Source organism: Globicephala melas, chromosome 6 (assembly GCF_963455315.2).
Source record: "Globicephala melas chromosome 6, mGloMel1.2, whole genome shotgun sequence".
NCBI classification, from domain to species: domain Eukaryota; kingdom Metazoa; phylum Chordata; class Mammalia; order Artiodactyla; family Delphinidae; genus Globicephala; species Globicephala melas.
The window spans coordinates 35,277,483-35,303,833 of NC_083319.1; the positions used below are offsets into that span (position 1 = coordinate 35,277,483).

General features: G+C 35.9%; 1 protein-coding gene across 2 annotated transcripts in view; it reads right to left on the reverse strand.

Moving 5' to 3' along the window:
- Window positions 1–371: 371 nt before the first annotated feature.
- Window positions 372–26,351, reverse strand: part of DCAF10 (DDB1 and CUL4 associated factor 10) — a 55,010-nt gene continuing 29,030 nt past the window's right edge. For both annotated transcript variants that reach the window (XM_060300732.1, XM_030884289.2), the window contains 5 exons: window positions 19,353–19,550; window positions 10,038–10,240; window positions 8,262–8,375; window positions 5,790–5,935; window positions 372–4,847 (listed from right to left, as the gene is read on the reverse strand). In XM_060300732.1, coding sequence (XP_060156715.1) covers window positions 4,479–4,847; window positions 5,790–5,935; window positions 8,262–8,375; window positions 10,038–10,240; window positions 19,353–19,550 — 1,030 coding nt within the window. In that variant the 3' untranslated portion in view covers window positions 372–4,478. The remainder of the gene's footprint in view (window positions 4,848–5,789; window positions 5,936–8,261; window positions 8,376–10,037; window positions 10,241–19,352; window positions 19,551–26,351) is intronic.

Here is a 26,351-nt window from a genome sequence, read left to right on the forward strand (position 1 = left end):
TTAGCTTGTAGTATTTTACTTAGTGGCAACTGAAAAAAATCACTAGCTTGGGCTTTAACTGGGAACTATTATCCAGAAGGTTACTGTGAACCTGTCAGGAAGGTGGTGAGCAACCAAAAGAGCTGTCTCACAGACTGTGCACCCAGAGCTCATCCAGCCCATTAGAAACTAAGCAGGCTTGGTTATCTCACGTCCCAGCTCATAACAGATGAACACAGCACATTAGAAGGAAGTGGGGAGCCTGTTAGAGGCAGGTATATTGATAGTGTGGCAGGAGACCACTATATAAGCAAAACAAACTGCTTAGCAGATACAAAATTTTTTAAATTAAAGAAAAAACAAAAACCACACCAGGAATCTGAGGCAAATGATTATATATACCTCGAGGCTGAGGGAATCACTTTATAATAATTAATATCAATTTGTTATAGCCCTTTACAATTTATGGATTATTTTACATACATCAGAGCTCATTAGATACTTGTAATAACACATGAATATAACTTTTACTTTCATCATGAAAAAGTGAATTGTACTGAGCATGCTGTTTAAGAAGAAGGCGGGTAGGTATACTGACATATCTGAAAGACTTGCATCAAAAATAATTACAAGTTTTGAATTTTGGCACTTAAGACAAATGCATTAATTATCCCAACATTAATATATATGCTTTCCTTCATGACCAACATTGTGTTACTGAATTTTCATAGCTCTCAGTGACTGCTGGTCATTAAATGGGGATGACTGTCATCAGTAAGTTATCAGACCATTTCTCCTGTTAAACACAAGCTTAACAGATTCTTATGGATGCCAACACCATATATTCTAATATGGGAAACACTAGGCTCCTAAAAGAGTCTCAGAGTGTTTTTCCTATATTGCACTTTCTAGAAAACAGCCTTAACAATGATATGATGTGATCTTGGTTCTAGACATAGGAGTGAGGAATATGTGATTTACCTTTTTCATGCTTGTTTTCCTAAAATTTTTGGTATAACCTCTTCCCGGGGATGTAACAAGGAGAAACAAAATATACATGCTCTTTGAGCTTCTGAGAAAAAAGACCACAGACATTTTCAAAAGATAAAAATAGAGGTCTCTTCTGCATCAGCCACTTCATTTTCACAATTGAAAATAAGGAACTACGGTATATTTGATGTTTTTAAACTCATTCAACATAGCTTCGCCATAAATATACTGTTCTGCAGAAAGCTTTTTAAAACATGTATAATTTATACTATACTTACCAACAATTATATTATCAATTATAATACATTTACCAATTATCATGATTAAAAATGACTAAATAAAATTTTAGAGTTAAAAACACCAGATTAGATTTTATACACTAGGTGAAATGGGATCTTGAAATTTTAAGTGTAATCTCCTCCAATAGTATGGCACTCCTGATGCCCTTTAATTCCTTGATTAATATCCCCTGATGACTTCCTGATCATGACAATACCTCAGAGAGGACAAAGGTTTTGTTGAGTTTGCTATTAATTTTTAATTCTCATCTGTGAGGCTCTGTTTTTGTATAAGGCTATTAATCCTCCATTTTTCTTTACTTTATAGCTACTTACCCTACATGAGGGTTTTTAGTTAGGAACGGACTGTATGTGTGCCCTGCAGTTTATGGCGTTAATTCTAATGGAAATTGTCTATCTTGTAAATGTTCTTTTGTATGGTGCAGAAGATGAGCCAGCTCTGAAATAAACAACTTCCAGAGGGTGTTAAATAAGTAAATTAACAGGCCAGTTTACCATCCTTTACAAACTAAAGGGCAAAATGGTAGAGTAGTAAGCACAGGCTTGGAACTAAAACATTGAGTTTGAATCTCAGTGCTGCCACCCCATGCCAGCTCTGTGACTTATGTCAAATCAACCTTTCTGACCTTCCATTTCCCCCAAAGTACATTGGTGCTCATGCCACCTACCTTGCAGTTTTTGTGAGAGTTACTAGTAAAGTATCTACATTATTTGACACATGATAGATATTCTTGAATCACGGACTGAAATTTATTAGAGTTGGGCAACATTTGGGCCCAGCATCTGACATGGAGCACTCTCCCAAGGAGATGCAATATATGGAAACTTCTTTTGATTATCAATACAACCTTTGTACTTAGTAGGTTTTTTTTTTTTTTTTTCCTGCGGTACGCGGGCCTCTCACTGCTGTGGCCTCTCCCGTTGCGGAGCACAGGCTCTGGACGCGCAGGCCCAGAGGCCATGGCTCACCGGCCTAGCCGCTCCGCGGCATGTGGGATCTTCCCAGACCGGGGCACGAACCCGTGTCCCCTGCATCGGCAGGCGGACTCTCAACCACTGCACCACCAGGGAAGCCCAGTAGCTTATTTTTAATGTCAACATTAGGTGTTTTTGTCTCTTTATTTTCTCTTAAATATGTGTTTTTAAGAAAGTTTATGGCAAACCTGTGTTTTCACTGTGGGTACTTTTTTTGATGACTAAAACATTTCCAATTTTTTTTTAACATCCATGGCAAGAAAGATCTAATTTTTAAAATTTGTCCTACAGCCAACATTATCCAAGTGAGATGTAACCTCTGTACGTGCGTGAATGGCTGTCTGGCAGGTTCTACAAAAAGTGTCATTTTTATTCATGTATTTGGGTTGCTTAAACATTTCTATAAGATTTAAAACACTTTTCTTCTTATGGCTGGAATTCTCAGCATTGATACTCCCATGCCTTCCTTTTTCAATCTACTGGCCAGTTTAAAGGTATTCACAATAATACAACTTAAAGACAAAAAAAGTGTTCATAAGTCATTGTTTTAACAGCCAGCATAATACAGTAGAAATGGCCCTGAGCAAGGAATTAAGAGACTTGAATTCAAGTCCTGGCTCTGCCACTAATTTTGCAGGATGACTTTAGGCAAGTCACTTAACTTCTCTCATTCATCTAATAACGAGATTGAGTCCATTTTAAGTTACTTTCTACCTCTAAAATTGCCTTTATTTGCTTATTTTTTTAATAATCAAAACACCTTCTGGGAGTTGTGTTAAGCACCTGATGGGTACAGAAATATTTACTGATGTTTAAGGTAGTAATATTTGAAGCTGTGATCCAGGAACCACCTGAATACAGATTACTTGGGGTTCGTGTTAAAAATACAGATTCCTGTCCTCTCCCTGGCTGAATCAGAACCTCCTAAGGTGAGGGCCAGGTTTCTCTATTTTTCACAAGCTCCCCAGTGATTATAATGCACCCTAATGTTTGAGAACCACTGGCCTAAGAGAATGTGTTCTAAGAGGGAAAAAGCTAGCATGTGGCTCAAATTACTCCAGCCTCTGGCAAATCTCTTCTCAGGACAGTCCCATTCCAAGTGGAGGAGACTAGAAAAAAGCTGCTTACTTCAGCAGAGTAGTCAGCCTTATGCCTGGCCCCTGCGTGATGCTTTGTACTTGCTGTGTTCCATAACAAAACACAACAAAAGGTCTTAGTCATGACACCCAAGTCACGGACCACCACAGTTATGACAACAGCTTGAAGACAATCACAGTTCTCCCTTCATAAATGGTAAGAGAGTTAAGCTCAAGGAAAATGAGAAAAACACAACGTTTTTACTCTCGATTTTCCCTCCACCTGTCATCCTCTGTGATTTAAATAATCTGGCAGAGGAAACAGAAAATCTAAGCCACACTGTTCTCATCACTCTGTGGCCAGATAGAAAGTATAATCTAATAAATAAATCCTCTTCTATACAATAGAAATGACCAAAGCCCATTCCTTCTCTTTTCCTTTCTAATGCTGTTGACAGGAACAAAATACCAAGTAAGGACACATGCTACAGATTTAAAAGTTCATACAAATAAACTACAAAGAGAGGTGGTAATTTTTTTTCTAGAATTTCACAACAAAATCCCTCTCACAGTGAAAAATATGTATAATTTTAACAGGAAACTTAAAAGACATTTTGCTGCAAAACTATAACATTTCTAAGAATAATGCCATTATCTGTGCTCATTATAGAGAAACAACAGCAACTTTAAAAGGCCAAGTATACTGATAAGATGAAATTTCTTTTCAACCAGTATGCCAACATCGAACTTCTAGGTTTTATTCAACACTAGCATCACGAGTTTCTCCTAATCCAACCAAAACTCCTGCCAAATGTCCACAAAATTCATACCAAAATCGAAAAACAGAAAAGAGAATTAAAAGAAAGAAACTTGACAAGAGCTACCATGCAAAACAACCAGCAGAACTGGAGTTCAGTGGCACAGATCAGCAGGAGCCTAGGAATGCTGCAAAAGATGGTGCTGCCTGGAGTCTAACTTGGCGATGCCCCTGTGATGCTGGACGACCAAGTACTCAGGTCACAGGTGTGTTCATGGACCCGTAAGAACTAGGATCTTGACCCAAACTTTTAAGATCTTCTAAAAAGAAAATACTTCACCTAAATTGAAGTAATATATAATTCAAACACCAGAAGAGTTCCTTATTTGATGTAAGTTGTGCCTAAAACTTTGGCTGATACAAAGAAACCCGTCCACTAAGGCACCCGGAGGCGATCTGACAATGTGTTGGAGAGAACTTTGTCGTCAGTACCACATCATTATGAGAGTACAGAGAACGGATCACCCGCAGGGGACTGGCTTCTTTGGGCAAACAGTCAATAAGTTCACTGCACTGTTTGTCAAATCCCAACAAGCGAATCCCATAGCCATGTGGGGAAGAAATCATTCGCCCATCAGGGCTGAAGCAAAGTTCTTTGATATAACCCCTGCCTACGTTGGCTTCTTCAATGTAATGAGTCAGTCGTAGAGAACAGCGAGGTGAGACTGGTCGCACGGGGGCTCCTTCTTGGAATTCATAGACACAAGTCCACTAGAGGGAGAGAAGAGAGACAAATCATAGAGCCTCATAAATGGAGTATAACCTTTAAAAATTGTAAATAACTATACTGTCACCTGTAACTTATATAATATTGTACAGCAACTATACTTCAACTAATTAAAAAACAAAAAGTTACAGAGTCCCAAACAGTGCTACAGATAATCTTTTTAAAAAAAAAAAAAAAAAGCTCCACTGAATGCCAAAGCTACAGAATTGTTCCAAGAAATCATTCAGATGAATGCTACCCCTCTCCCAACTAACAAAACTTGCAGGTCCCATACTGTCTTATCTACATTCATATCAAGGTTATTCTGTACTATGACACTTTAAAGCCTTTTATTCCCTGAGGCCACTGTGATTTCTGAAGTAATAATTCCCTTTTCAAGAATTCCTGTTACTCAAGAGAGTAACAAGAATCTTGATATTTTAGGGCTAAGACATCTAAGCCCTAGAGTACCTCTCCTCCTACACACTTCAAAGACTCTTCTCTCCTGTTAGCTGTGGCTTCTAGAGCTAGTGACTAGCTAGCTAGCTCTGGAAAGACTCCTGCTTTCCAGAGTAAGGAGAATCATAAGCTCATATAGGATCTTTTCCCCTAGTTATCAGTTCAGTCCCTTCCTTTCCCAAAGCTTTCCCTGGTTTTTAAAAAGAGAAAATCATAATACTCCATTGGCTTATAGCAAAACCTCCCATTTAGCCAGCTTAGCTCAGTCCTATGTTTACTATATAAGGGGTTTTTCACATTGAGATGAAGGAGGCAAGAATTAAGCTGGGCTCAATCTGAGCTGATGACTCCTTTAAAGTACTTCCTGCTTGCCACACACAGGCCAGAGAGGAGGAAGGATTTTGAAGGGATAAAGACACCGTGAGCACACATGGCAACGGCAGTTTGTTCAGTCAGCCCCATTGAAGGTGGAGTGCTGCTGCCCATACCTCCTGATCATCAGTGTTGCTTGAGCACCGAAGAAGAGTGGCCCAGCCTTTTGGGTGCAGCTGTAACGATGTGATGCAATTTCCACGGTCTCTCTCACCAGGAACTTCAGGGGTTAAGACTTCAAGACTGTTTCGTGGTGAAATTCCTGAGATATAAGAAAATTAGGATGTGGAATTTGTATTATCAAAGGACTAAGGTAGCTCATCAAAGCTTTGATTTCTGGCAGCCACCCTCATGCCTTTATTCTTTCATCTGCCCCTTATGCTACCACATATAAAAAACCATGGTGCCCTTCAACGTATGGGGTATGTGTCTTTGGGGTGGGTATGGGGGAAGGGGTATGACAGAACTAAAGAATCTAAGTTCCTGCAGCAGGAATCAACAATAACCTAACGCTAAGGCGTTAAAGCTGACTAGGAATCCTTTTGATTTGGATCTACATCTCAAGTTATGTGACATGAAAGGAATCTGGAAAAGTAAAAGACAACAATTCTCATCTCAGAGGACCTGATGCTCTCTAGTCCAGAGAAGGAAATACCTGGAAGCCGTGAGGACTGCCTTTATATAGATGAAAGATGTGTGCAAGGAGCAGGACTTATGGCCCCCAAGGACAGTGCTATAAACAACAAATCAATGTATAATTTTGGAGGTAAGAGAGGACAACTCACACAGGACATGTCAAAACAAGGGGTGGGAGATACTGCCAACTGTACATATTCCTGGTACTCTGCTATGGCCCATCATTTCTTTCTATCTGGCCCCCAATGAAATTGACTGCTGCAGTGAGCCATTGTTACAAATGGGAGTATGTCATATCCCTCAAGTATGTGGAGAACCACTTTCATACACATTGTAAGGAAGCAGCTTAGAAATTTATTATCAAGAGAAATATTTCAACACTTCTCTGCCTATAGGAGTTGCTTTAAAGATAATGAGCTGCCTCTGTCAGACCCTTCGTGAATTATTTCGCACTTAGATGTGCTATCTTCTTTTAAAAGCTTCCCTTAAGATTACTGCAGCATTGACAGAAACCTGTGACGGTCTAAATTACATTCTCACAACCAAATTATACCTAAAGAATTATTTCACATGTGATTGAACCTTAACAACAATTTTAGAAAAAAAACAAACCCTATTTCAAGAATTTTGAAAATCTATAACAAAAGCAGAAAAGAAACCCATTCTGAATAAGTAAGCAGTGGTTTTTGAGCTCTGCTCCTTGGAGGTTGCTCAAGAGCTGGCAAAAGGGGGAAACCATACAGGGCCAGGGTGGAGATGGGGTAGGGAGGACTGGAGGGTCAAGGGCCTCCTTAATTTTACTTGAACCAAAGTTACTTCACTTTTATTTGTGCTACATCCCTAAGAATCCACAGGAGAAATGTTACATATGTGGGCATAAATCTCTAAGAGGAGGAATATTTAACCTTAAAATGAGACATCATAGTCTTCAACATCCAGAGGACAGGATGGTGGATAGTCTATAGGTTTAGGTTAGGAAGGTCTCTCAAACCATTCTTGGAAGTAGTCAGGCAATGTAATCAAGAATGCATTTATTGAGCACTTACCAGATGAGGCCACCCAGGGAAAACACTAATTATAAGTCTAAGTATAGTCCTGCCTCTAAATATCTAGGTAGGAGATATGCTTATTTCCAAAAGGTGACCCAAAATTACAAAAATATATATATCTGGCCATCAGTCCATCAAGAGGAGAACAAAAAGTGCTGTAAGAGCTTAGATGTGAATTAGTACGGAGAGGGATGATGAGTGAAATTTGCATAGGTAGAAAGCATTTCAATTAAGGGGTGGATAGAACAGACTGAGCAGCTAGTTCTCCCAGATTGGCTGGGGAAAAACTGGCAAAAGTAGAGTGGGGCCAGATTATAGCTCTTTATCCCACAACCCCTCTGAGGCTGCCAGACATTGCTGAGATAAGGAAATGGCAGAGCAAAAAGCCTGCTGGGCTGGAACCAGGCAACTTTCACAAGCACCTGATAAACTCATCCCTTTATATTTACATAGCACTATCACATGCATAGTCTCATTTAATTTCTATAACAACCTTGATTGGAGTCTATATTTCCCAACTATTCCCTCTCCAAACTAGACCAAACTAAATCCAGAAAATAAAACTAAAGTTCAAATTCCAACAAAAATGTAAGCCCAAGATACTCAACCCTAGAGACTGGTTAGCTTTTTGGGGTTTTGTTTGTTTGTTTTTTTGGCCACACTGTGTGGCATGTGGGATCTTAGTTCCCCAACCAGGGATTGAACCCATGCCCCCTGCAGTGGAAGTGCTGAGTCCTAACCACTAGACTGCCAGGGAATTCCCTGGTTAACTTTTTGAAAATTACTGAGGAGCAAGGAATAGCCTCATCTCTATTGGCTTTTATTTTTAAGGATTAAAATCAAACCAAAAAAAGCTATTTTAGAATCTGTATTCAAGATTATGAAATCCAACTTTTGACCTACCTTCTCTTTGTGAGGCTCGTGACATGTGTTTCTCAGAAGATGAATTAGAATCACTATGATGAGAAGGTGAACCAGAAACTCTAGGACCGGATGAACTCGACAAAGTGGTAAGATCTTGAAAATACAAAACGTTCCGACAGTAAAGCTAGCAAAACTCTTAACTTCTTAATCATCTACTTGAACCATATTGTTAAAGTTCATCTGAAACACGGCAAGTACACATCCACCTAAAAGTGGCCTATAAAAAAGACTGAGGTGGGCAAGACAGCTCTTTGGAATGTCCAATCTAAGGCCTAGTCCCTTTCTAAAACCCTTTTTACATCAATGACTTCCTTAAGTGAAATAAAAATGAAAAACCAAATAAACATAGGAACATCTTAGGTTTCCCATCATTTCTGTAGTGAAATGGAACAAGAAAATTCAGCAAGAATGAAAACTGAGCTGTTCAGCCTGTTGTTTTATGTTAGAATGGCATCCAAACAGGTCCATTACCGAGAACATGAACAGATCCTTCTTAAAGCATACCAACAACTTCTATCATCATTACTGAAATTATGTGAATACCATCTTTGAAATGCAATACAAACTTAACATTGAAATCTGGGAAAATAAAATGAATATCAGATAGGTGAGTCTGACGTATCACTCCAAATAGCAGTCTCTATTTCACACTTTTCTTGTGGCCGCACATTTCTGTGGGGACTTCTTATTAATCTAATTTCTTTGGATGGTATTAAGTATCAGAAGTACCTTTAGAAGACAGAAAACCTTCCTGGTTTTTAAGCAAAACATGCCAATTTAGACCTTCTAAATCACTACTTCTCACTAAGCTCACTAAGCTAAAGTTGATTATTAATGTTTAACCTAAAAATTTGAAATGAAAAGGACTGTACTTGCATATTAATGAAATCCCTTGCTTGCAAATAAGTTGGTAAAACTTAAATTTCTACTTTTAGCAGTGAAATTAGGCAATTGCAATACAATGAGCCCTGCACATTCCCAAAGGAGTCTTCAGAAGTGGCCCTGTGCATAGAGAAAGATTCCAACCATTTGAAGTTGATTTTAAACAACAATTTATGAACTTTATATTTTCCAAATGCTTAAGTATTTTTTTTCTGAGTTCTTGTTCATAAACACAATATTATAACTAACGAGTATGTTCCTATATCAGCCCTCTTCTTCCTAAAGGTAGATATGATATAGTCTCTATAATGTAATGTAGTACAGAGTTTTCCTGAGCCCCCATTTTGCTTAAGTCCAATGGAATTGGCAACAGGAAAAGGAACAGGGCTTTAGCAAGAGGATGTTTATAGGTCATGAGATAAGATGGCACCAACTACCTGTGTCTGGACATCTGAAAGTCTAGGATGCAATACAGACTTAAAATTAAAACTCTATATTGACTATAACTTAACAGCTCTGCTGGGTTCCAGAAAAACTTAAAAAAGATTGACAGTAATTTGGGCCATCACTAATTTTTGAGATAATGGTGATCTACAAATACTGATGAAGACTTTCTGGCTAGCAGAGGGCTAAAAAAATTTTTTTTAGAGTTAGAAGTTATTCTTCCTATATCATTTGTGAGACAGAGGCACAAATTAAAACTATGTCAGAGATACATGTAGATCATTATACTTCCTTACTGAGCTTTCCAAAGAATATCTTTTAACTTTCTTCCCTTCTTTCTGCTGTCATTCTCAGAATAGAAACATATACCATCCCCATGTCTGAGATTACTTAGAAAAAACTTTCTTTAATCAAAAAAGGAAAGCTTACCTGAACTTGATGTTGTTCTTCTTGCTCTCAGAATGGGATAGCTGCCTACTTCTAAAGACTTGGTTAAGTCAAGATCATGCAAAATTAAGAGATATCCAGAGGACGTTGAGATCAACATTTTGGAACAATCTGGTGTTAATCTCATTCTCATGAGAAAACGTGTGTGAAAGAATTTCTTATGTGGACACCCATCTTCTGTACACCTACAAAAGAAATCAAACCAACAAAACCTAGAGTTATCATAAATATAAGCATTCAGTGATAGTCATATTTTTGCCCTTCAAACTAGAATTTACACTTGATGTACACTCAGACTTATACATACGAAAAATTTTTGCTCACCATTCCTTCTTCCATCTCTAACTTTTTTTTAAAGATTATTAGTTCTTTCTGAAGTATATTAAATAAAATTTTGTTGAGATAAACTCTCACTTTTTATAGTTCTGAAAATCTTTATTTCACTCTTTGATTAAAGGTTTAGCTGAGCCTATAACTTTAGGTTGATAGTTATTTCTTTCTGAATACTGAGGATAATATTCCAGTGAGTTCTGCCTTCTATTGTTGCTATTTTTAAGTCTACTATCCGTCGAATTGTTACTTTGGATAATTTTTTTTCCTTTGGTTGATCTTCTCGTTGTTTTGGAGTATTGCAGTTTCACTATGACATGTAAATTTGGATTTCTTTTCATTTATCTTCATTGGGATTCATTTGACTTTCTAAATCTTAAGATTCATATTGTTTATATATTCTGGAAAATTTTCCATCATTATTCCAATATTGCCTCTCACCTATTTTCTCTATTTTTTTGGAGCTCTAGATAGATATCTGAAACATTCCCATTTGACTCTCCTTGTCTAGTAACTGCTCTTTCATGTTTTCTATCTCCTCATTTGCATATGTTGCCATCTTGGTTTTTCAATATCTTTCTTAACCTGTTTTTTAAGCTGTGTCTGCTACTTGTTTTTATAGACTTCAATAGTTCTATTTCCTTACTTCTTTAAGTTCTATTTGGCTCTATTTCAAATCTGTATGACCTTTTGAATAGATTTTTATTCCTTGCCTATGTTTTTTAGTCCCCATTTTATTAACTATTTTTAAAACTGTGAACTTTGTCATCCCTACAGAAAAGTACATAAATAAGACATATGTAGAGTTTAAAGAAAAATGAACAGCTGTGATTCATCACCCATGTTAAGAGGTAGAACAACACCAGTACTTTAAAAGTCCCCTCTGTTTCTCTTTTCTGTAGCATCCTTCAGTCAGCATACAGTGCTTCAAGCATGCAATAACTTTTCTTATCTCTCTGAGGATATTTATAGGTTTTTAAAATTTTAAGTTTTCTTCTCCCTATGTAGTCTCTACTTTTTCCAAGATATCTCCCCATTTGTGTGAGTCTTTTCATAGAAACTTTTGTCAAATGTCTGATTATGTTTGGCTGTCTGCTCATAATTAAGAGTGGGGAACTAAAAAGCTGACTGGGAACTCTGAGTGCAAGGGTAGGCTTGAGCTTCACTAAATAGGGTGAAGCCATTTTTTGAGGAACTCCTAATGTCAGTACCTTTAGTTCATTAACGGAAAGAATTTGTGAGGATCTCTAAATTCAGTATTCAGTGTGCATATGGTCACTTAATCCCCCTGATTTTGGTAAGGTACCCAAGCCTTCAACTGTGTCTGGCATCCTTTAATACAGATATTCTCTATTTTACCTCTTTAGAGAATAAAATTCAAAATTCCTGCTGAAATGCGAGGAGGTAAATAGCCCAGCAGTATGGATTAAGGGAGGAGATATAAGTTCTTAAATATCTTTCATTTGAATCCTTATTTTAGCTACCCTTTCTGTTACAGAGTACCGAGAGTTGCCAGTTACTGTGATTTTTGAGGATTTTGTATAAATATTCTTAAGTTCTTAACTTTTTCCCACTGCCAGTTTAGGATTCAGCTTTCTTGTACTTACTAGTAAGTAAGTTTAAGTGAGTTGCTGAGTCGGTTGCCACTCATCTTCCTGCCTTCCAGATTTTAAAACTTTATTGTCATTCCTTCCTTTCCTATTTCCCCATCTTATGAGTTTATACCCTTCATTTTAAAATTTGCTTATATTTAATTTTAGAGGAATCTTTTCATACATAGATTCTATTTAGGTCTTACAATAACTTAAATGAAATTTTAGTTTTCTCCATAATAGTTATACAGATCTTCTGTTGCAATTTATTCCTGTGTACCAACTAAATTTTTTTAAGAACATTTATTTATTTATCTATTTATTTATCTATTTATTTTATTTATTTATTTATTTATTTTATTTGGCTGTGCCACACGGCATGCATGATCTTAGTTCCCCCACCAGGGATCGAACCTGTGCCCCCTGCAGTGGAGTCATGGAGTCTTAACCACTGGACCACCAGGGGAGTCCCCAACTAAATTTTTTAATTACTAAAAACTATGTACTTAAAAAAAATTCAAATTGTTTGTAGTGATGTATAGGAACACTACTGATTTCTACATTTTGATCTTATATCTAACAACCTTAGTTAACGCTAATTAATTCTGGTAATCTGTCAGTAGAATTTCTAGAGTTTTCTATATAGACCCTAGGTGTCTAAAAACTGTGGCCTATGGGCAAAATCTGGATCACTGCCTGTTTTTATATAAAAAGTTTGTTGGAACATAGCCATACCCATTCATGCACTGTCTATGGCTGCTCAGAGAAAATATAACACACAAAGCCTAAAATATTTATTACACAGTCCTTTATAGAAAGTTTGCCAGCCCCTGATACAGATAATCGTATCATCTGAGAATGATACTGTTTCATTTTTTCCTTTCCAATCCTAATATATTCCAATCCTTGTTTTTTTTACTGCACCAACTAGGACCCTGCCTCCCTCCAACCCAAAACAATAGTGAACAGCAGTAGTAATAGCAAGCATGTTCTCCTTCCTGATTTTATAGAGAAAACGTCTAAAGTTTCACCATTTAAAAATGTGCTATAGGTTTTTAGTGCCTACTTTTGATCAGTTTCCTTCTATCTAGTCATCAATACAATCCAATTTTAGAACATTTTCATCACTCTAAAAAATCACTCTTGCCCATTAGCAGTCATTCCCTTTCCTACTCCCAGCCACAGATAACCACTAATCTACTTCCTGCCTATTGCTGACATTTCATATAAATAGAATCATACAATAAGTTGTCTTTTGGTTTGGCTTTTTCACTTAACTTTTTTGAGGTTCAGCCATATTGTAGCACGTAATAGTACTTTGTTCCTTCTCAGTACCACATAGTATTCTATTGTATCGATATACCACATCTTGTTCATCCTTTTACCAGTTGATAAGTATTTAGATTGGTTCTATTTTTTTGCTATTATGAATAACACTATTATAAGCATTCTTTGTGTGGACATATATATTCATTTCTCTTGGGTAGATATCTAGAAGTGGAATTGCTGGGTCATATGGCAACTCTGTGTTTAACATTTTAAGCTGTCAAACTGTTTTCTAAAATGGCTGTACCATTTTATATTCCTACCAGCAATATATGAAGTTCCAGTTTCTCCATATTCTTGCCAATATTTGTTGCTGTCTTTTTTGTTAAAGCCATCTTATTAGATGTGAAGTGGTATCTCATTTTGGTTTTAATTTGCATTTCCCTTAAGACTAATGATGTCAAACATCTTTTCAGGTGCATATTAATCATTTGTGTATCACCCTTGGTGAAATGTCTATGTCAGTATCTCGCCCATTTTTAAATTGGGTTATCTGAATACATATAAGTGAGTTAGAAGAATTCTTTATCTATTCTGGACACAAATCCTTTAGCAGATGTGATTTACAAATATCATATCCCATCCTGTAGTTTTTCTTTTCACTTTCATTTGTTGAACAGACTATCCTTTCCTGAACTACTGAATTACTTTAGTACCTTTATTGAAAATCAGCTGATCATAAATATAAGGGTTGATTTCTGGACTCAATTCTGTTCCCTTAATTTATATTAGACGTCTATCCTATGCCAGTACCACACTCTCTTGATTACTATGGCTTTGTAGAAATTTCTGAAATCAGGAAGTGTGAGTCTTCCAATTTGTCCAAAAAAAAGGCAGCTGGAATTCTGATAGGGATTGCCTTGAATCCATAGATTAATTTGGAGAGAATTGCCATCTTAATGATATTGAGTCTTCCAATCCATGAGCATGGAATGCTCCCTCCATTCGTTTATATCTTCTTACATTTCTTACAGCAACGTTCTAGTTTTCAGCGTACAAATCTTGTACTTCTTTTGTTAAATTCATTCCTAGGTATTTTATTGTTTTTTAATGCTATTAGTGGAATTTTTTCCTTCATTTTTGGACTGTTCATTGCTTATGAATAGAAATACAATTGATTTTTATATATTAATCTAGTATATCTTATGACCTTGCTGAACTTATTAGTTCTAGTAGTTTTGTGAATTCAAGTTTTTTTTTTTTTTTTTTTTTTTGCGGTACGCGGGCCTCTCACTGTTGTGGCCTCTCCCGTTGCGGAGCACAGGCTCCGGATGCGCAGGCTCAGCAGCCACGGCTCACGGGCCTAGCCGCTCCGCGGCATGTGAGATCTTCCCGGACCGGGGCACGAACCCGTGTCCCCTGCATCGGCAGGCGGACTCTCAACCACTGCGCCACCAGGGAAGCCCCAAGATTTTTGATATATAAAATCATATCTTCTACATATGAAGATAGTTTTACTTCTTTCCAATCTACATGCCTGTTATTTTTCTTGTCTGTACTTCCAGTGCAGTTGTACTTCCAATACAGTGTTGTATAAAAGTGGTGAGAGCAGACATCCTTGCCTTGTTCCCAGTCTTAGGGGGAATGTATTTAGTCTTTCAACATTAAGTATGATTTTAGCTGTAGGTTTTTCATAGCTGTCCTTTATCAGGTTGAGGAAGTTCCCTATTATTCCTAGTTTTATCACAAATGGGTGTTGGATTTTGTCAAGTGCTTTTTCTGACTTTATTGAGATGATCATATATATGGGCTTTGACCTTTATTAATGTGATGTATTACATTGATTTTTAGATGTTAAACCAACCCTATCTATATTCCTGGAATAAATTCCACTTGGTTGTGACATATAATCCTTTACATATCTTGCTAGGTTTGATTTGCTAATATTTTGTTGAGGACTTTTATCAAATTTTTGGGAGAGGGATATTGGTCTGTAGTTTTCTATTCTTAATGATGTTTGTCTGGTTTGGTATCAGATTAATACTAGCCTCATAAAATGAGTTGGGAAGTGCTCTCCCCTCCTCTATTTACTGTAAGAGTTTGTGAAGGATTAATATTATTTATTCTGTAAATGTTTGGTAAAATTCACCAGTGAAGCGTTTTGGACCTGAGCTTTTCATTGTGGGAAGATTTTAAAATTCAATTTTTTTTTTTTTTTTTTTGCGGTACGCGGGCCTCTCACTGTTGTGGCTTCTCCCATTGCGGAGCACAGGCTCCGGACGCGCAGGCTCAGCGGCCATGGCTCACAGGCCCAGCCGCTCCACGGCATGTGGGATCCTCCCGGACCGGGGCACGAACCCGTGTCCCCTGCATCGGCAGGCGGACTCTCAACCACTGCGCCACCAGGGAAGCCCTAAAATTCAATTTTAAACCAATTCAATTTCTTTACTTGCTATGTAGGTCAGTAGGTCTATAGACTTTCTGTTTGCTCTGGAGTCAGTTTAAGTAATTTATGATTCTGTAGGTATTTGTTTATGTAAGTTGTCTGATTTGTTGCCATAGAGTTTTTCATTGTATTCCTTTGTAATCCTTTTATTTTTTTTTATAAGGTTGGTAATGATGTCCCTTCTTTTGTTTTTAATTATGAACAAATGTTGAATTTTATTCTTCAGTTGAAACAATCATATGGATTTTTCTATTTAACCTAGTGTGATAAATTATACTAATAGAATTTCTATTGATAAATCTTTTCATTTCTAGAATAAACCCAACTTGGTCATGATATATTTTTTTAAATTAATTAATTAATTTATTTATTTATTTTTGGCTGTGTTGGGTCTTCGTTTCTGTGTGAGGGCTTTCTCCAGTTACAGCGAGCGGGGGCCACTCTTCATCGTGGTGCGCGGGCCTCTCACTATCGCGGCCTCTCGTTGTGGAGCACAGGCTCCAGACGCGCAGGCTCAGTAGTTGTGGCTCACAGGCCCATTTGCTCCGCGGCATGTGGGATCCCTCCCAGACCAGGGCTCGAACCCGTGTCCCCTGCATCGGCAGGCAGACTCTCAACCACTGTGCCACCAGGGAAGCCCGGTCGTGATATTTTGATTAATATCTTACAGGATCCAATTTCCCTTTTTTAGAATATTCGCATCTACATCCATAGTACAGACTGACCTTTCATTTTGAGTTTGTGTATCAAGGTCATACCTGAGGTAAGAATTCCATTTTTCTGGAATCTGAACAGTTTAATAAGATTGGAATGTTCTGTTTCTTGTAATATTTGGTAGAAGTCACCTGTAAAATTGACAGGCTGCTGTTTTATTAGTAGATAGGTATTTTTTAAAAAAATATTTATTTATTTACTTATTTGGTGGCGCTGGGTCGTCGTTGCTGTGTGCAGGATCTTCATTGCAGCATGCGGGTTCTTTTCTTTCTTTTTTTTAAAAAATCTTTTATTATTATTATTTATTTATTTAGGCTGTGCTGGGTCTTAGTTGCAGCATGCGGACTTCTTAGTTGCCACACATATGTGGGATCTAGTTCCCCAACCAGGGATCGAACTCAGGCCCCCTGCATGGGAGTGTGGACCACCAGGGAAGTCCCAGTAGATAGGTTTTAATTGATTTTTTCATTTCTCTAATAGCTAAGGCAGAAGTGACAGCCCTGCATGAAAACTAGCCAGAGCTGATGCAGGTGGCAGTGCTGGAACTGGATCCTGCGATTACTCTGCTATGTAAGGGGGGCTTCAGCTACTAGATCATAGGGAGAGATCTTGAGGAAAGTATCTCTAGAAGAGGTGCCACCGGTACCCAGAAGGTGCCAGGATATGACACATGGGGATGATTCATGACAGTGACTATTTATCAATTAGTATGGAAGAAGTTCAATCTTTTAACAACCTTTTCAGCTGAACCAGTGCATAATGGTTAAATATCAGTCCTGGTAATAAGTCTATTTCAGGTTTTCTATTTCTTCCTTGATCAGTTTTGCACAGGTGTATTTTTTGTGTAAACTATTTCATCAAAGTTTTCAAGTATATTGGCAAAAGGTGATCTTACGCTATATTTTTTATTGTCTTCTTTCTAATTGCTGAGATTGTGTCCTCTTTTTTCCTTAATGTATCTTATCAGAGAAGAGCAGGCTTTTAAAAAATCTTTATTGTATTTCATTTTCTATTTCATTAATTTCTGCTTTTTTAAAAAAAGATATTTATCATTTCCATACATCTACTTTCATCAGGTTTACTCTTTTTTATCTTTTTCAGACTTTTTGAGTAAGATGTTTAGTTCATTAATTTTTAGTCTATCTATCTCCTGATTTCACTATGATTTTTTTCTTTGATCCATTAATTATTTAGGAAGTAAGTTTATAAGTCTCCAAACCTGGGAATTTTTATTTACCTGTGGTTCATTAAACTGTACTGGGATCAGGGAAAATGGTTTGTGTGATAACAATTCTTTGATATTGGTTGAGACTTACTTCGTAGTCCAGAACACGCTCAATTTTTGTACATGTTCAAACTTTGCTTTAGAGGATGTATTCACTATTTGGGAGCAGAATTCTACATATGCCTACTAAATCAAGCTTATTAATATTATTAAAATATTCTATAGACTTACTAGTTTTTTGGTCTATTTTATCTATTAGTAAATGAGAGAATGATGTTAATATTTTCCACTGAGATGGAGATTCTCACTTTTTTCTTGTCTGTTTTTGCTTTTTATGGTTTGAGGCTATGTTATTAGGTACACACAAGATAAGAATTTTTATGTTCTAGTGAAATAAACCTTCTAATATAGTACCTTTTTAAAATCACTAATAATGCTGTATGCCTTAAACTCTATTTTGTCTGCTATTAATGTAGATATAACTATTTTTCTTTGATTTGTATTTATCTTTTATTTTTTCCCATCATTTTACTTTCAAACTTTCTGTGTTTGTATGTTTTAGGTATACTACTTATGAAGAACATAGAGTTTGTTTCTGTTTTTTTAATCCATCTAGTACTATCTAATAACTGGTTACATTAGTCCATATATACTTATTCTAATTGTTGATATTCCATTATCTGCCTATCATATTCTTGTGCTTCCTAATTTGCCTGTTTTTTTTTTAAAAAATGATTTTCCCCTCTTCTTCTCTGCCTCTATTGGATTGATTGTATTTTTTAGCTTTTATCCTTCTACTAATTTGGAAGTTATTTATATTCCTATTCAAATTTTATTTCTAAACTAAAAAATAATTAGTCCTAAATTTAAACAGACACGCTTGTCTTAGTTTAAAGATAATCAGTAGCTCTATGCTTTGCTCAAACAATATGAATAACTAGAAATCTTTAAGAATATCCCCCTAGTTTTACATATGAGCTCTAAAAAGAATATTTCAGAAACATTCCTGGTGTATATTACTGTATTGTCATTTTACCAAAGCTAGCAACAGGAATATTATAATTATTTCCCAAACTTCAACTCTTTCAATTCTCTATAAGGAGATATTCTACAGAAGTGTTTCACAACACAGGCATTAGTGACATTTTAGATGGGGTGACTGGTCCCCTGTGCAAACTGTCCCATGCACTGCAGAATGTTTAGAAACTCTGATCCCTGCTCACTAAATGCCAGTAGAAATCCTCCTCTCTTCTCCTGTAGTGACAACTAAAACTGCACTACACATTATTTCCAAACATTCCCCTAAGGATCAGTACCACTCCAACTGAGAAACCACTCTTTTAATGCATGAAAACAAAGTGCAAAAATTACAAAATAGACTTAGAATTGAAGGACCAAAGAGTGAAAAACATTTCAGTTCCACAAAGGAAATAATAACAAAAATACTTTTCCTTAAATTCAGGAAACTCATCTTATAAACCAGTTTTCATCATTAACTATATTACTTGGTCTCCTTTCCACATAATTTTCTCCAAGTTTTTTAGTCACAATATGTGACTAAGTGCAAGGAACAAGATGGAATCACTTTCTGATTGTTTTTTCCCAAAGCCAGTTTCTTTCTCCTAAAGAGATATGAGAGCTAAGACAGAACACTGAATTTGTTTACCATCTTAAAAACATTTTTTTGTTGTTCATAATCCTAACATGACCTCCTATTCACAAACCTGTTGGTGTCCCAAATAATGACATTTCCATCAAATCCTGACGTTACTAAGAGTCTTGTATTAGTATCATATTCGATGTTCTTCACCCAGCTAGTGTGACCATGTAAAGTGCATACTTTGCTGTTCAGTTTTCTCAGATCCCATAGTGCTATTGTAGTGTCATCAGAGCAGGTAGCAAACAGCCGGTTATCAAGAAATCTACAAAGCAGAAAAGAAAAACTAGTTCATTTAATCTCTTATTAAAGAAAAACTGAGAAGCAGTCTCTGTATTAGGAATCAAGAAAACAAATCAAAAAAGGACTACAAACTCACTGTATAAACCCAGTGATTCTAATATATAATAAATAGTAAGTGTAATTCACATAACCACAGAGAAGGATACTATGATTTAGTGAGGGCCATGTTGCAATTTTATCTGTTTTACATTATTGATTTTTACTCAAAACTAGAAATAGGGGTGGGTGTTTAGAGAACAGTGCTAGAGAAAATGAATTTTAGAATCTGTATAGGAAACACAAATGGTGAGAGACAATGGAGATTTTGAATACTTAATTGCAAGTGAAACATGTTAAGCATAAAGTGTTCAAAATTATGAGAAATATTTACTCTGCTACCAATAACATCTCTATCTATTTAGAGTACATTTCTCTTTAGAATACATTTACATATAAAAATTGCTACTAAAGTGCCATAATTTTTAATCTATTAATTCAAAGCCATTCCCCAAATAATCTCACTTCTAGGACAACCAAGAAGAAATAGAAAAATTCTTAAAAAGGTAGAGTTTCCCAAGACTGAACCAGGAAGAAGTAGAAAATATGAACAGATCAATTACCAGCAATGAAATTGAATCAGTAATTTAAAAATTCCCCACAGGGACTTCCCTGACAGTCCAGTGGTTAGGACTCTGTGCTTTCACTGCCGAGGGCCCAGATTCAATCCCTGGTCTGGGAACTAAGATCCCGAAAGCTGTGTGGCGCAGCCAAATAAATAAATAAATTTTTAAAAATTAAAAAATAAAAATAGGGCTTCCCTGGTGGCACAGTGGTTAAGAATCTGCCTGCCAATGCAGAGGACACACATTCGAGCCCTGGTCCAGGAAGATCCCACATGCTGCGGAACAACTAAGCCCGTGCGCCACAACTACTGAGCCTGTGCTCTAGAGGCTGCGAGCCACAACTACTGAGCCCACATGCCACAACTACTGAAGCCCGTGCACCTAGAGCCTGTGCTCCGCAACAAAAGAAGTCACCTCAATAAGAAGCCCATGCACCACAACGAAGAGCAGCCCCCTCTTGCCACAACTAGAGAAAGCCCGCACGCAGCAACGAAGACCCAACACAGCCAAAAAATAAATTAATTAATTTAAAAAACAAACAAACAAGGTCCCTGTGCTACTCTATAGCACAGGGAAATCTACTCAGTACTCTGTAATAACTACATGGGAAAAGACTCTGAAAAAGAATATATATATATATATATATATATATATATATATATATAAAAAACTAAATCACTTTGCTGTACACCTGGAACTAACAAAACACTGTAAATCAACTATACTCCAATATAAAATAAATTTTTTTAATTAAAAAAAAGACTTAGGGTGGGAAGCTGTTGTTACTTAGTGATTATATATATTTCAAAATAATTTTATGGCTATGCATAAATTAGTTTGTAAACTACATTAATAAATTAATAAGATTTTTTAACAAACTTAAAAGCTTTTGTACAGCAAAGGAAACTATTGACAAAATAGTTTGAAAAGACAACCTACTGAATGGGAGAAGATACTGCAAATGATACAGCTGATAAAAGGTCAATATCCAAAATATATAAACAGCTTATACAACTCAACATCAAAAAATACTAACAACCCATCTTTTAATTTTTAATTTTTCCAAAGAGAAAATGCAGATGGCCAAAAGGCACATGAAAAGATTAAAAAACCACAATGAGGTATCACCTCACACCTGTCAGAATGGCTATCATCAAAAAGAACACAAATATCAAATGTTGGTGGGTATGGGGAGAAAAAGGAACCCTCATACACTGCTGGTGGAAATGTAAATGGGTACAGGCACTGTGGAAAACAGTATAGAGGTTTCTCAGAAGCTAAAAATAGAACTACCATATGACCCAGCAATTCCACTCCTGGGTATATATCTGAAAAAAACAAAAACACTAATTCAAAAAGATACATGCACTCCAATGTTTATAGCAGCATTATTTACAATTGCCATAGTATGAAATCAACCTATGTGTCCATCAACAGATGAATGGATAAAGAAGATGTGTTATATATATACAATCGAATACTACTCAGCCATAAAAAGGAATGAAACTTTGCCATTTGCAGCAACATGGATGGACTTAGAGGGCATTATACTAAGTGAAATAAGAGAAAGACAAATACTATATGATATCACTTATATGTAGAATCTAAAAAATACAACAAACTAGTGAATAAAATTTTTAAAAAGGCAGACACAGATACAGAGAATAAACAAGTGGTTACCAGTGGGGAGAGGGAAGCAGGGAGGGGCAGGAGAGGGGTAGGAGGGGAAAAAAAAATGGGGTTATTATGGGATTATATGAAATCATCTGTGTGAAACTTTTGAAAATTGTAAAGCACTACAGAACTTTAAAAAATCTTTCATTCAGTAAAAAAAAGAGAAAACATACCATCATTTTTTATCTATTAATTCAAAAGCATTCCCCAAATAATCTCACTTAGCAACATTTTATTGGACCAGTCAAGATTACAAAATAGATAATTAACAGTTTTCCAAGGCAATAGAAATAAAAGCAAAACTACATAAATGGGACCTAATCAAACTTATAAGCTTTTGCACAGCAAAGGAAACCATAAACCAAATGAAAAGACAACCTATGGACTGGGAGAAAATACTTGCAAACGATGTGACCTCCAAGGGCTTAATTTCCAAAATATACAAACAGCTTGTACAACTCAATAACAAAAAAACAAACAACCCAATCAAAAAATGGGCAGAAGACCTAAATAGGCATTTCTCCAGAGAAGACATACAGATGGCCAATAGGCACATGAAAAGATGTTCAACATTGCTAATTATTAGAGAAATGCAAATCAAAACTACGATGAGGTATCACCTTACAAAATGGCCATCATTAAAAAGTGTACAAATAAGGGCTTCCCTGTTGGCGCAGTGGTTGAGAGTCCGCCTGCCGATGCAGGGGACGCGGGTTCGTGCCCCGGTCCGGGAGGATCCTGCATGCGGTGGAGCGGCTGGGCCCGTGAGCCATGGCCGCTGGGCCTGCATCCGGATCCTGTGCTCTGCGGCGGGAGAGGCCACAGCAGTGAGAGGCCCGCGTACCGCAAAAAAAAAAAAAAAAAAAGTGTACAAATACTTAATGCTGGAGAGGATGTGGAGAAAAGGGAACCCTCCTACACTGTTGGTGGGAATGTAAATTGGTACATCCACTATGGAAAACAGTATGGAGGTTCCTTAAAAAACTAAAAATAGAATTGCCATACGATCCAGCAATCCCACTCCTGGGAATGTATCAGGAAACTCTAATTCAAAAAAAGACATATACCCCAATGTTCATTGCAGCACTATTAAAATAGCCAAGACATGGAAGCAACCTAAATGTCCAAGGACGGATGAACAGATAAAGAAGACGTGATGTATATGTACAAAGGAATACTACTCAGCCATAAAAAAGAATGAAATAATGCCATTTGCAATAACCTGGATGGACCTAGAGATTATCATACTAAGTGAAATAAGACAGAGAAAGACAAATATGGTATGATATCACTTACATGTGGAATCTAAAAGATGATACAAATGAACTTATTTATAAAACAGAAACAGACTCACAGCCCTAGAAAACAAACTTATGGTTACAAAAGGGGAAAGGGGGGTGCATAAACTAGGAGTTTGGGATTAGCAGAAACAAACTACTATATAGAAAATAGATAAACAACAAGGTCCTACTGTATAGCACAGGGGACTATATTCAATATGTTGTAATAAACCATAATGAGAGAATATGAAAAATATATATATATAACTGAATCACTTTGCTGTATATCAGAAAATAACACATTGTAAATCAACTATACTTCTATAAAAACAAAGTAGACAATTAAAATACTCTATAATTCAGATTTTTAATTATTTTACACTAATTTCTCAATCCTTAGTGAGAATATATTTTATATAAACACTTAAAAAATAACCTACCTATCACATTTTAATTTCTGCTCAATTCAACATTAGGATGCCTTCTCTAACATATTCTTTTATATATAACTAATCTCTCACAGAAGAAATGAATTCTGGAGTTTCTTATATATATATATATATATATAGTTATTTTGAATTATTATTATTTAGAATTATATAAAATTATTTTGTCTCAGAAATCAATCTCAATATCCACAACAGCATAATGGCCTTCCTGAAACTAACACGATTTTAAAATCCCAGGCTTTTGTACAGACTGTTTCTGCTACCTGAAACCACATCCTCCCTACCTCTTGACCTGGATAACACTTGCTTTCTTTTTAATAGCCAGCTATCATCCCTTCCAGGAAGGCTTCTCTCTCTATCCAGCCTGGGCCAGATTTACCGATCTTCTAACTTCCCAAAGCACTCTACAGTTCTATGGTAATACTTAATGTTACAGTGTAAGGAATAAATTTACAAGGCTATAAACTCCTTGAAGGCAGGGGAAACCTGTCTGCATAATTCATGATTAGATCTGCAGTACCCAACACACACAGTCCCACTCACAAATATTTATTAAATAAATGAATAAGATAGAAGTTCACTGCCTAGTGGAGAAGACATTAGAAATACATAGTTATACAAAATACATGTGTGGGGAGTAAGCAAAGAAAAGAGGATGTTTAGGACAGGTTTCATGGTGGTGTCATTTGAACTGACTTAAAAAAAATGAGCAGGAACACCCTAAGTGGCCAAGGGGTAAGCAAAGTTACAAAAGTGTGTACAGGGATGGTGTACTCTGAGAGGCAACAGCAGTTAGAAGTGCTGTGTGTGGAAAAGTAGAGACAAGTAGAGAATACATCATGGTATTATTCTATAGTGATTCCCAATAACTATTTCTTAATTATAAATACATGCCCATTGAAAATATTTTTTTAAATGGAAAAAAATCCAACACCAAAAATAACCACTGTAATTGATATTTAGCCTAATTCATGTATTTCAAGCCTAATATTATTTCATAACTATTTTGCCATGTCATTAAAGATTTATTGACAAAATAATTCTTAATGGCTGAATAGCATTCACCGTATGAGTGAACCATAATCTTTTCTGTTTTAAACTAATTTGCAATTTTTGGATGTTTAGATTGCTGCCAATTTATTACTATTCAAAACACAATGATGAATATGCTAACAGCTAAATATTAATCACATTCCTAGTTATTTTTCTAAATACATTTCCAGAAAAATGTATTGTTAAGTAAAAAGGGATTTTTTTTTAAAGGTAAGGCTTTTGATACATATAGACAAATTGTCCTCAAAAGAACATACCAATATCTAGTTCTACCAGCGGTTATGAGAGTGTCTGCTTCTCCAAACCCTTCCCACAGAGGTATTTTTTAATACCTGTGCTAAGTGCTAGGAAAAAAATATCGTCTTGTTTTAGGTTGAAACTTATTTTTAGTAAAGTTGAACTTTTTTCATGTTAATTGGAAGATTATATTTCTTTAGGGAATTGCTATTCATGTTCCTTGCTGATTTTCCTCTTGCAATATTAGTTTTATTATTGAGTTACAAAATATTACTAATATTCTTCAGTTTTTCAAATACAGTATGTTGAATATGTTTTCCATATATTTCTATCTTTAAACGTGGTTCACATGTTTTCTTACCATATCAAAAATTTAATTATTATATTGTCAAATCCATTTTTTCTCCTTATAGTTTTACCTTTACTGATGAGGCTTTTAAAAGTAAAAGTATTTCAATGACTTCCACACTTGACAGGAATTATACGATTTAAAAAAATACAAAATAACAAAGGCTACTGGAAAGTCAAGTCAGACTTTTAAAATAAATTGATCATCATCATAGAAGCATCTTTATATATTTGAAAAATTTAGGGGAAAAAACACTAAGCTATTTTATTTCGTACAGAAAATAATGCACATATGGATTCAAAACCCCAGTGGGATTATATTGCTGTAGGCCGCAGTGGTCCACCTTGAAGGGTTTTAAGCAAGAAAGTGACATGATTGGTTAAGACTTTCAGAAGGATCTCTGAGCTGGCTAGGTTCCAAAACTATATTCATAAAAAATAAAATAGAGGGATTGGTTTAAAAATTTTTGTCAGTAAGGCCACTGAAAAAAATTACTATTGTTGCATGGATATTTTAATATCAGTAATGCAGAAAATCATGGAACAAAAGTTAATAATTTTTAATTGAATAAGTTTAATGAAAAATTCAATACTTAGACTTTAGTTTTCTCATTTTTCCCTCAAAGTATTACCTGTTAAAAATTTTGGTACTGGAGAATCATTGGTAAAGAGAGTAGATAAATTATAGAAAATTAAGAATGTAGACTAGGAGACCAGTTAAAGCACCCTCAACAATTCTTATCCCAAAGTAAGTAGACACGGAAAGTGTAAAGTGGTAGATAAGTCTTGGAGATCTGGCCCAATCCTCTCAAATTAAAACTTAGTCTACCTAATAAGTTAATAATTATAAAGTATTTTTAACTACATGGTCTCTAATAAACAAGAGACACTCCACACACATTGAAATCTATGAGTTTCTGAATTACAGAACTTTTCCATATGTCTCCATTAAACTCCAGTATATGACAGCTCTGGATAAATTGAGGTCTTCATTATCAGAGGATGATTGGTAAAGGATAACAGCAACTGAAATTGAATTTTCTTAAAACAGGTACCAACATTTCATCGTACAAGGGAAAGGAAGTGTTGTATATTTTTTAAAAAACCAACTAAAAATCAT